At 48.5% G+C, this 12,365-nt stretch overlaps 1 protein-coding gene across 1 annotated transcript in view; it reads right to left on the bottom strand.

Annotated features, from left to right (window-relative positions):
• Window positions 1–276: 276 nt before the first annotated feature.
• PEPD (peptidase D) overlaps window positions 277–12,365 on the bottom strand; it is a 174,740-nt gene continuing 162,651 nt past the window's right edge. Inside the window, exons 13-15 of the mRNA XM_032230515.1 lie at window positions 7,119–7,303; window positions 5,977–6,168; window positions 277–735 (exon numbers count right to left, since the gene is read on the bottom strand). Of these exons, the coding sequence (XP_032086406.1) occupies window positions 595–735; window positions 5,977–6,168; window positions 7,119–7,303 (518 nt within the window). The 3' untranslated portion in view covers window positions 277–594. The remainder of the gene's footprint in view (window positions 736–5,976; window positions 6,169–7,118; window positions 7,304–12,365) is intronic.

The following is a 12,365-nucleotide window of genomic DNA, read 5'->3' as shown; positions in this document are numbered from 1 at the left end:
CATTTAAGAATAACCCAACATAGTCACTAAGCCACTCGGATGAGCAATGACAGCAATCCTTGGCTGGAAGTTGAGTGGCAAGAGGTTGGTGGCTCCTCTCTTTCTCCTGGGCTAAAGGTGACCTGGGCTTCTGGGGAAACGGGGGACCAAAGCGGACCAGAGGGCCTTCCTTTCCACCCCTCACCTTAGGTGGGACATAGTCAAACCTTTCAAAACCTGAACCTTGAAAAGGGGATCTCAGAAAAAAATTCGGAAGGGGCCAAAGCGATCTTCAAATCAACACACTTTATGCATTTATTTCATTGGCAGAACTTGTGCTCTTTATTGGCTATTGAGAAGAGAAGAAGATTCGGTTGCACTGATTGTTGTATTTGCTTATCAAAGCTACACCAGTCAATCATTCAGGAAAAACTTGTAAAAGGGCAAGAGGGAGAATCGAGTCAAGCATAATCAGATTTGGTTATTGGTACCCTCACTCCCCCCCCCCTTTTCCCATAGGAAAACAAATGAATTTGATTCTTTTATAAGCAGGCTTTTCTTGGAGGTGCTGGGCAGGTTGCAAGGAACCGCAAACCTCAGGTGAGGAGGGGGCACCTAGCTAGAGGCCGAAGCAAAAGATTTGGTGCTGCCCCGAGACTCTGACAGGAAGGCTTCGATTTCCTCCACCGTACGAGGGACACAAGTCAGCAGTTCCATCCCACTGGCTGTCACCACAATGTCATCCTCAATCCGTACCTGGGAAAAGACAGAGACACCTGATCAGGTGCAGTGACAGGACAAAATGGCGTAACTCCCTTTTAACCTGGCTTAGTTAAGGCTAGGCAACCGTTTACCGAGATCAAAACCATTCTCTTCTTAATGTTTCCTTCCCACCTCATAGCCAGTGGAACAGCTGGCCACCAGGAATTGTGGGCGCTCCATCACAAGGCTTTTAAGAAGAGACTGGCCTGTCACTTGTCTGAAATGGTGGAAGGTCTCCTGCTTGAGCAGGGAGCTGGACTAGAAGACCTCCAAGATTCTATTCCCATTCCCTATTGTTCTGTTCTGTTCTGAAAACCTAGGTTCTCCATACCCTTCACTTTCGGGGTAGACTGGGGGGGGGAGACAAGTTCTTCATCACCAGTACAAGTCCTCTTCAACTTAAAACATTTCATTTAGCGACCATTCAAAGTTACGACAGCACTGAAAAAAGTGATTTATGACCATTTTTCATTCTTACAACCGTCGCAGCATTTCCACCATCACGTGATCAAAATTCAGACCCTTGGCAAATGACTCACATTTATGACGGTTGCAGGGTCCCAGGGGCGGGGCCATGTAAATTAGCTTTTGCAAACTTTTGACAAAGTCAAATGCGAAAACCAGATTCAGTTAACAACTGCGGAAGGAAAGGTTGTAAAATGGAGCCAAATTCACTTAGCAAATGTCTCGCTTAGCAACATAAATTTTGGGCTCCATTGGGGTCGTAAGCTGAGGACTGCCTGCAACGATAGCAGGGATGAAAACAGCCAACCTGCGGACTTCTCTTCATGCACCTGCTACTTCAGGGTCCTGCTTCAGATGGGGGGAGCATGTGGCACATGGGCATGAACAGAGTTCCTAACCAGCTCAAAGGAAGAAGTGATCGCATCCTCCTTTTATGAAGCCCTGCTCCATCTGGGATTGTCTCACATGCTTGTTGTTCAGTATTTTGTTACCCCTTTCGCCCAGTGATGAAATTCAATTTTTTTTTACTACTGGTTCTGTGGGCGTGGCTTGTTGGTGGTGTCCTATGACTGAGTGGGTGTGGCCAACTGTCAATCATGGCCATGCCCACTCAGTCACATCCCCCCAAACCACGCCCACAGAAAAAATGTGTATGAGTCCATTCGGAGCTGCTGCTCCCTTTATGGTCTCTGCTGCATTTAATGTTGAATTCTGTGGCAGAAATAATCTGAACGTTTCTTCCCCCCCCCTTCACAGCAGGGCTGCTGCTCCCTTTATGGTCCCCCCCCCGGCCCCCTCCCTGGCTGCAGCAGCTCTGCTGTGATCGGAGGAAGAAACGTTTGGATTGGGTGGGTGAGTGGGTCGAGCGGCCAGAAGAGGTGAGTGGCGACAGGATGAGCAGGCAGGCGTGGGCGAACTGATGCCAATCGTCCCTGCCAGTTTGGCCGAACCGGGAGGATTTCACCTTTGTCCCCCACCCCAAATTAATCTGATCCACAAAGATAGACAACATAAATATAACCAACAGAAATTATGTGCTCAGCATTGAAAATATGCTGCCTGCATAACAGATTAACAGAGTTGGAAGGGGCCTTGTAAGTCATCTAGTCCAACCCTCCCGCCCAAGCAAGGGACTCTACACTATTTCTGACAGAGGGCAGTCCAGTCTCTTCTTGAAAGCTTCCAGGGATGAAGCTCCCACAACTTCCGAAGGCAACTTCAGTTCCATGGGTTGATTGTTCTCACTGTCAGAAAATTCCTCCTTATTTCCAGGTTGAATCTCTCCTTGATCAATTTCCATCCATTATTCCTTGTCTGGCCTTCGGGTGCCTTGGAGAATAGCTTGATCCCCTCCTCTCTGCGGCATAAAATGTTATCAGCTCCAGTTGGATCAACCGCCTCAAATAAAGATCCAACGTAAGAAGGACTTTGGGACTGCAGCATAAATAGGTTTCTCCTTCCCATTCTCTGCTTGTGAAGCTCTTTTCACCCCTTTGCCTTTTAAAAAGGCGCAATGGGACAGGATGCTTTGTAGCTGATACTGTTACTAAGATCTTTGGAAACCTTTCCTGTTCTCATTGGGTGTGAATGAAAAGGACAGCCCGTTTTGCACCCAGTCTCTGCGCCCAGTGCTAATCTCTCCTGGTTAAATATGCAGACTCCGTCATTATCCCTTATCTTATCAGAAATGTGCTAGTAAGTCTCTAAGCTGCAATAAAGGCAATTTTATCCAAGAGTCAAAGCCAAAGGAACACAAACGCTGCTGATTCCCACTATACACTGCCTGTAATTGTTTCTGACCTCTTAACATTTTGATCTAAAAATAATGCTAGTTTAACATTTGTCCTGCTTGCAAAATAATCCATTTATTCAAACAAAGCCGGTCTTTGAGTCTTATTAAAGTGCTCAGTGAAGCTGACTGTCAAATTATCTTCATTATTTAAGATTAATTTAAGTGTTATTATGGACCAGAATTAAATAAGCTTGGCAGAATTTGTTCAGCAGGCAGCTGACAGCTGTTCAGTCTAAATCTACAAGTTCTCACTCTTCACTATCCAGGAAACGCAGCTGCTCTCCTTTCATTGACAAAAAGAGGCCTTCGACCTGGACAAAACGTTGAAAAGGTTGACTCAGCCTTCCGTCCTTCCGACGTGGGTAAAATGAGGACCCAGATTGTTGGGGGCAAATAGATTGACTCTGTAAACCGCTTAGAGAGGGCTGGAAAGCACTGTGAAGTGATATATAAGTCTAAGTGCTGTTGCTATTTTCCTTCCTTCCTTCCTTCCTTCCTTCCTTCCTTCCTTCCTTCCTTCCTTCCTTCCTTCCTTCCTATTAGAATGCAGTATTGCAGGCTAATTCTGATCAGAGTCAGGAATTCAAATCTCACCAGGCTCAAGACTGACTCAGCCTTCCATCCTTCCGAGGTGGGTAAAATGAGGAGCCAGATTGTTGGGGGCAAGAGGCTGACTCTGTAAAACGCTTAGAGAGGGCTGTAAAAGCACTGTAAAGTGGTATATAAGTCTAAGTACTATTGAATTGCTATTTAGCCCCCATGTAAACATTCTTAAGAAAATTAGAATAGAACAGAACAGAATAGTTGCTATCTTCCAATCCTTGAAAGGCTGTCACAGGAAAAACGACGCTCATATTCCACAGCCCTTGAGGGCAGGACAGGAAGCCTTGGGTGGGAGAAGGAGACCCAACCTGGAACTAAGGAGGAATTTCTTGACAGTGAGAACAATTCATCAGTAGGGCAGCTTCCTTCCTGGAGTTGGAGGTGTTTTATCACTGGAGATTTATATATGTATAAAAAAAGCCTGGACAACCATTTGTCTGGGATGGTCTGAGGATCTCTCCCTTGGTCGTTGGGTTGGACTAGAAGACCTCTAAGATCCCTTTTAACCTATGATTCTATGAACACCCTGACTAGAAATCTGTCAGCATTCTTATTTTTCCCTTTAGAGAGAACCAGCTCTAGACAAATCTGGTGCTTATGGCTTCCTTACATTCTAAAAGAGATCAATTACGCAGCCATTGCTTGGAGAAGACATTTGGGCTTCAGGAGAAGGAGCAGCTGCAGAGGCTGCCCCAGGGCAGCTGCCTCCTTGGGCAACATTCAGGGAGCCCCTTGGTCCTTGCTAGGAGGAGAGGAAAGAAACTCAAGGCCACCAGGCTTCTGGGCTGGTTGATGCAGCCAAATTTGCTGGAGCACCAGAGAGCCTTCCCAACAGAGAGCCCCAGGTGACACCCACTTCTCAGCCCCAGAGTCCTGGTTGGCTCAAACGCACTGATAAAAAAAGCAGCCCAGAGCAGCGATAACCTTTCCAACCTGGGGAGAGAATTCAGCAGCAGAAGGTAAAGTCCCACCTGGCTTGATAAGACTGTATACTCTGCACACACACACACACACGGAGCTTTTGAGCCAAGACGGGATGACTCAGAGAACTGGCGCTGAGGGATCCCGTCCTGGTGGAAACCAAAGAACCCAAATTCCACCCTGTGACACAGTGAAACCTCTGGTGGAGATTTCTGATCAGCTGAACATCCAGTCATCATTGGAGCAGAGGATGCCTCTGTTGCGAAACCTTCTCTTCCGGGACCTTCTGTTCCCAGGCAGCCCTGGGGCAGGAGAATGACTTCTGCTCCTTCTGGATGGGCTCTGGGATCCAACTCGAGGCTTCTTCCACAAACTTGCCAAAGTCTGCAAGATTTGCCAGAGGCAGCTGCCAGAGCTCCACGAGGGGAGAGGTAATGAGGGAAACCCCGGCTTGGGATCCTGCCCTCAGCTGGTCCCCTCCACCTGGCTCTGGGTGTTTTCCAGCTCACTGGCTGTTGCTCTGGTGCCTTCCTTCTTTGCCTTTGCTTCTTTTCTCCTCCAACAGGTGACTGAAGCACCTGAGGGTGCACAAACGATTCAAAGATGCTGCTGTTCCTTTCGGGACGAGAACTGGAGAGTTCTAAGCCCGGAGTTTCCAAAACTTCATCCAAATTACTTCCCTTTGGCACCAACATTGCTTAGGTCAGTGTTTCTCAACCTTGGCCACTTGAAGATGTCTGGACTTCAACTCCCAGAATTCCCCAGCCAGCGAATGCCTGGCTGGGGAATGGCTGCGAATGCTGGCTGGGGAATTCTGGGAGTTGAAGTCCAGACATCTTCAAGTGGCCAAGGTTGAGAAACACTGGCTTAGGTGACCGGTGGATGAAAAGAAAATGTTCCCTAAAGGCAGAGCATTTAAAATCACTTTCTAGAATGGCAAACTCCGAAAAATGTGGACCTCTCGCAAGTTCCAAATTTAAACTCCGATTGGGCACCAAACCCTTTGGGTATTTTTAGGCCATTCTTTGTCTCATTCCACCTAAATCTGCCCCCTCCAGAAGACTGTGATGTCTCTTCAGGGCATTCTGCATGCACTGGGTTTTCAAAGAGTTTCTCATCCATGTCCCAAAAGGGCTTTTTTCAAGAGGCAAATGGGACTTTCTGGTTTTTCTTTCAAGACTTTTTGCTTCTCATCCAAGAAGCTTCTTCCACTCTGACTGGATGGTGGATTGACAGACTGAATCCTTCCACTCCCCACCATCCAGTCAGAGCGAAAGAAGCTTCTTGGATGAGAAGCAAAAAGTCTTCAAAGAAAAACCAGAAAGTCTCATTTGCCTCTTGAAAAAAGCCCTTTCGGGACAACCATAACTTGGATGACTGTGAATTTTCACAGACATTTCTCATCAATGTCACATTTTTCTGGCCCACCGTTGCGCCCTAACGAAGTTACTCACCCCACCAAAATTTCGGAAACGTGCCAGGACTTCATTGTTGATGAAACAGGCCTGTGCTGGGTTAGCCAAGGCCTGGTCCAAGACATGATCAATGAAATAGATGCCAGGCTCCACGGTCAGCACCATGCCTTCCAGAAGGGTACGGGCCGTTCTCAAACTTCGGAGACCTGGCAGGTCAATGCGATCGACTCCCTGGGAAAGGAAAGGGTGCATCAATTCCATGAGGAGCTTGTGGTGTCTTTCAGCCCACCAGCCGTAGAGGCCATGTTGGCGCCAGATGGAGACTAACAGGGAAGGGCACCACCAAGGCCACGGCAGCCGAAAAGACTCATGGGTTGGGCCAGCATGTTCCATATTGCTCTGACTTCATGGAGGGAATTCTAAGTTATAAGCTGTGGGCTCAAAAGTCCCTGGGAGGAAGGCTGGTCTGTGGGTCCCCCCCCCCCCGACATACGCTAGGGCCGTGATAGGCCTGCCACAGGTGGCATCCAGAGCTTTCCCTGCAGGCACACAAGCTGTTGCACCAACTCAGCTCCACCACGCATGCGCGTACACCACCTGCCAGCCATCTGATTTGGGGGTCACTACTGCGCATATGCAGAGTGCATGCGGGAGACGTGTGCACTTGTGTAGGAAGGTGGGGGGGTCATGCGTGCATGCGTGAGGAGCGTGGGAAGGGCGTGGGTTTCAGCCCCCGTGAACCGTTTTTGCTCCCAGGAGACTGCAGGGAGGTTTACTGGGCCCAAAATGGGGCATGGGGGTGGGTCGTGTGTGCATGAGCAAGGGGAGTGCAGGGGGTCACATGTGCCTGCGCAGGGTTGCAGGGGGAGTGTGGGTGTGGGTGTCTTGTGTGCATACCCAGGGGGCGGGGCGCACAGGGATGTGCCTCAAGCACAGGTACATGCTTTCAGCACATGACGGCAAGAAGGTTAGCCATGAGCCTGAACCGTTTCAGGATCCAATTGGGTCTCCGGAAGTCCCTTGGCGGCTTCATGGCTTGCCTGCAGCTCCCCCACAGGGCCGCTGGTGAGCAGACGTAACCCAGGTGTGCTCAGGGGTTGCTCAACCCAGCTCCGGAGTGTGCAAAAGGCTCCAGTGATAGATTCTGTTTTGGGTTGGCTGCCCAACAGGGAGGAACTGACCTCGGGGTAGCCGCCCACGTCGTGAACGTCGATGCCAAGAAAGTGTCCCAGCCCGTGAGGCATAAATACGGCACCCAGGTGGACCTTCACCATGTCCTCAACGCTGCCGCGGAGAAGGCCAATTTTCTTAAGTTCTTCCAGGTGGACTCGGTCTGCCAGACGGTGCATTTCAGGCCAGGCCACCCCTTGGGGAGAGAGAAAAACAGTCCTGTTATTTCATTGTTCTTATTATTCTTTCTTATCACGCCTGTCCATTTTCTGAGTCCCCTGAGAGAATTCCCCACCCCACAATGGAGGGTCCATCTGGAGAAAGCAGGCAGGGCCCCACATTGAATGCCTTGGGGGTCGAGTCATTCTACCCCACAGACGCTAGCCTTTCAAACTGAAGTTACTGAAAAGGCACGGCGGTTAGCAAATATGTTCTCCTGGGCTAGTTGAAGCCCTAACACAGTTGTGTCTGACCCATGGGCTCCAAGAGAGCTGGTAATTCAGCCCCACAAGGTCATGCACTTTTCACATGATGTGAGTTATGCACATTAACTATATTACATATTTTATACGTGGCCCTCAGGGAAGCCCAGAGAAACCAAAAGGTTGGACACCTGTGCCCTAGCACAGTGGTCTCCAACCTTGGCAACTTTAAGACCTGTGGACTTCAACTCCCAGAGTTCCTCAGCCAGCTTTGCTGGCTGAGGAATTCTGGGAGTTGAAATCCACAAGTCTTAAAGTTCCAAGGTTGGAGACCTCTGCCCTAGCAGATGCATTCGTACAACAGGTCAAGGTTTCTTGGGGCTTAGCATGTGGTATGAACTAGCCCCTTTGCAGCTTATGGTTCGGAACGTTCCGTAAAATAGAAAATGAGTCCGTTTTGGATTTCGTTGTGTTGGGAGAGCCTGAAAGTCTGGAAGGAACATGCGACCTCTGCCCAACTGGAAAAAAGAAATAGGGGGACATTTCAGCTCCCCCTTGATGTATGGCACAGGCAGAAGTCATAGGTCCCTGACGGCAAACCTGTGGCATGCGGAGCCATTTCTGAGGGCACGCGAGATGTTGCTCCAGCGCATATCCACCTGATTTTGGGCCGTTTCTCATCCTCCGGAGGCTTCAGGGAAGTCTCCTAAAGCTGCCTGAGGGAGAAAAACGACCCAACGGGCAACCCAGAAGTCCATTTCTGAACTTCCAGTTTGCATGTTGGGCCGTTTTTCGCCCTCCTCAGGCTCCTAGAAAGTCTCTGGAGCCTGGAGAGGGAGAAAAACGGACTTACGGGGCCCACTGGAGGTGGGAAAACAGGCTGTTTACGGCCTATCCAGGATCCAAGAAAGCCATGGGTGGGGCAGCAGGGGGAGGGTCATGCGTGCATGCGCAGGGTTGACTCAGCCTTCTGTCTTTCCGAGGTGGGTAAAATGAGGACCCAGATTGTTGGGGGCAACAGGCTGACTCTGTAAACCACTTAGAGGGGGCTGGAAAGCCCTCATGTAAACCCTCTTAAGAAACACCCCCCCCCCTGCAAACACCCCCCCCCTGCAAAATTAGAGCTCATGACTTGCTCATATCGTTGCATCACTTTAGGAGAGTATTTCAGGTTGAAATTTTTATCCGTAGAAGCTTTCTTAGAGTAGAGCAAATTCTGAAGGACTTTGAATACCGTATCAGCTTCCCATTAAGCTCTCAGTTTTGGGAAAGGATTCCAGTTGAGGAGGAATGGATGGGACTGGCAGAGAAATGCTGCTACTCCTTGGAATCTCCCAATATTAATCAACACATTCACCAAGTCAGGAAACCAGTTTCCCTGAAAATAAGACAGGGTCTTATTTTCTTTTGACCCCTGAAATAAGCGGTTGGCCTCATTTTCGGGGGGGTCTTCTTATTTTTGAGGTGCAGGAGGCGGCGAACGTGGTCACCTCATGGCTGCTGCTGTGTTGCAGTATTTTCAGGGGAGGGCTTGTTTTAGCACATGCAGTCCAAAGCCTGATTGGGCTTATTTTCAGGGAAAGAGGACATTAAAATCTCTGCTTTTCAGTTTCCGCTTTACTTTAGGCACTAAGGAAGAAGAAAAGCAGCAGAAAAGAAATGCTTCTGGCCCAAAAGCATCTACAGAGTACAGAATAACAGAGTTGGAAGGTAGCTTGGAGGTCTTCTAGTCTAATCCCCTGCTTGGGCATTTCTCCCTTTACTTTGCATTGGGAGCCTTAGAGAACTCCTCAGAAGCAAATCTACAACCAGACAACCAACCAACGATGGAAAACTGATGGCGTGATGGTCGATTCTTTGACAGGTTCCTGTGAGACAATCTGTCACCATGTTGAGGATATGTGCTAGGACAGAGGTCTTCAACCTTGGCAACTTTAAGACTTGTGGACTTCAACTCTCAGAATTCCTCAGCAAATCCATAAGTCTTAAAGTTGCCAAGTTTGGGGACCACTGTTCTAGGAGGTCCACTTTTATCGCTTTCTTTTACCCACAGTTGCAGTAGTATCAGAATGAGAGGTAAGACACTTCCTCTCTCAGTAGACACCATGCTCACAAGTTCCAGGAGGAATCCTCTAGGAATCTCCAGGGATCATATCTCAGCCCCTTCCAATACCAAAATAATATCAGTGGAAGAAGTGGGGCTGCTATTTTGGCTGAGTATCTGCAAAGCAGAAACATGATTTCTACTTCTAGCCAGCAACTCACATTCATAGACAGAATCCCGAGAATTGAGACATCCTAAGAAGACATTCCCCAGGAATGCCAATCAACTCTTATTTCAGACATCTGGGTGACCTGAAGCACACTGCTCTTTCCTCTTGGGCACACTGAGGTCCCACTTGCATACCAGGGGGATTTGTCACACAGCAGAATGACTTCATCTCTTCTTCTTTTGCAGAAGATGAATTGCTGAATTCATGTCTGGTTGCTGAACCAAGACAAGGAACCAAGAAGTTAGCTCTTCCTTCTTTAGGTTGGCAGAATCACCAACTGTTGGCAATTTTTCAGTCACAGAACTCCTTCAAATTTTCAACTTGCTTCGTGTCCCCTCGGTGAAGAAGGCAGCTTCTGGAGGCGGGGGGGGGAGACCCCCCCACTTAAACAAGGAATGTACTAGAAGCTGAGACAGTGAAGCATTTCTCCCATTACTTAGCATCGATAGGAACCAAGCCCTGCCAGGTCTCTGGGAGAAAGGCCAGGAGCAAGAGAGGCAGGCCTTGGGCATCTATTCAATGGGAGCATCTCACCCAACCAAGAACATCTCAATGTGGCTTGCAAATTAGATAAACCCAGATGGCGCCAGTAGGTCCCTTCCAATGGATAGAAACTAATCAAGGAGAGAAACAACCTGGAACTAAGGAGAAATTTCCTGATAGTTAGAAAAAGTAATCAGTGGAACAGAAGTTGCCTCCAGAAGTTGTCTCCTAGTGTCCTCTAGGCCAGGGGTCTCCAACCTTGGCAACTTTAAGACTTGTGGACTTCAACTCCCAAAATTCCTCAGCCAGCAAAGCTGAGACCCCTGCTCTAGACTCCCCCGCCCTCCAAATCACAATTGCTGAAAACTGTCACCCATCTGGGGTACACATAAATACAACAGTGCTGTAAACCAGAAGTTGCCTGCAGAAGTTGTGGCCGCTCCATCACTGGAGGTTTTGAAGAAGAGACTGGACAGTCATTTATCTGAAATGGTAGAGGTTCTCCTGCTTGAATAGGGGGCTGGACTAGAAGGCCTCCAAGGTCCTTTTCAGCTCTATTCTATTCTAACTCTAATCCTGTGGGGTCACTGACGGAGCCAGAACCAGCCTCATGTGGGCAGCTGTAATGTGGCAAATTCTGCTATGAGTCTGGACGCTCCGGTTGGAGCAGATAGCCTTGGTGAGGCTCAGGGGCCCATTGTGGAAAGGAAAAGCTTGGGACAGAGAGCACCACGTGCAACAATGAGATGGAAGTCACTGCAGGCGTCTATCCCCGCCTTGGAGGCCAAGGTTGGTTGGAGTTTTTAGACTGCAACTAGACAAGGGAAGGGCTAATGTTTTAATTTATGTGCTACATTAATGTGCTAAGGAGATGGAAACAACAAACTGCTGGTCTGAAGGCGCATAAGAAAGCAAGCAGAACCAGGGAGTCTTCAGTGGGCCAAGAACTGTGGTTGATATGGTCCATCCAGTCAACTCTGGCTCCTGGTGACTGCAAGAACAAGTCTCTATGAATTTTGGGGCAACATTTTCAGAAGTGCCTTTCTAGCAATAGCAACAGCACTTAGACTTCTATATCACTTCACAGTGCTTTGCAGCCTTATCTAAGCGGTTTACAGAGTCAGGCTATTTGCCCCCCAACAATCTGGGTCCTCATTTGACCCACCTCGGAAGGATGGAAGGTTGAGTCAACCTTGAGCCAATGAGTTGAGCCACTCAACTCCTGAGTGGTCAGAGTTAGCCTGCAATACAGCATTCTAACAGGAAGTGCAATAGCACTTATATACCACTTTACAGTGCTTCACAGCCCTCTCTAAACTGTTTACAGAGTCAGCTATTATCCCCCAACAATCTGGGTCCTCATTTTACCCATCTCATAAGGATGGAAGGCCGAGTCAACCTTGAGCCTGGTGAGCTTTGAACTGCCAAATTGCAGGCAGCTGGCAGTCAGCAGAAGTCAGCTGCAGTATTGCACTCTAACCACTGTGCCACCACGGCTCTTCTAGTTCTAGAATTAGCCCCAAACCACCCAGTTGGCATCATGCCCAAGGCAGAACTAGAAGTCACGGTCTCCTAGAATCTAATTCAGCACCATCACTCCTAGTAGAGCAAATGTTGGGGGCAGAGGAGGGAGGTGTTTCCTGTATTGTTCACGATTCATTTTCCGCCATTCACATCACCGGATGAAATCAACACACTTGGCCTAATCAACTTGTCCATGCAAAATTGCTAAACTTTCTCTACCCATAGCCCATGCGAGATCTCACGTGTTCGCTACAAGCCCACCTTTTGGGCAACTCTGGGTGTCAAAGATCAAAATCACAAAGCATAATAAAACAGGGGAAGAGCGGCAATGATAATAAAAACAATAAGGAAGTCTCATTCAATAGTGCCGTATATACATAATGGCCCCCATAAACGCCTGGGAGAGCAAGGGGAATAGATAAAACTTTTAGGGCAAGAGTTGGCAATCTGAAACCTTGGGATCATATGTGACCCTTCTTGGTGTCCTCTAGGCCAGGGGTCTCCAACCTTGGCAACTTTAAGACCTGTGGACTTCAACTCCTAGAATTCCTCAGCC

Source organism: Thamnophis elegans, chromosome 14, assembly GCF_009769535.1.
Source record: "Thamnophis elegans isolate rThaEle1 chromosome 14, rThaEle1.pri, whole genome shotgun sequence".
NCBI classification, from domain to species: Eukaryota; Metazoa; Chordata; class Lepidosauria; order Squamata; family Colubridae; genus Thamnophis; species Thamnophis elegans.
This window is presented reverse-complemented; position numbering and strand designations above follow the sequence as displayed.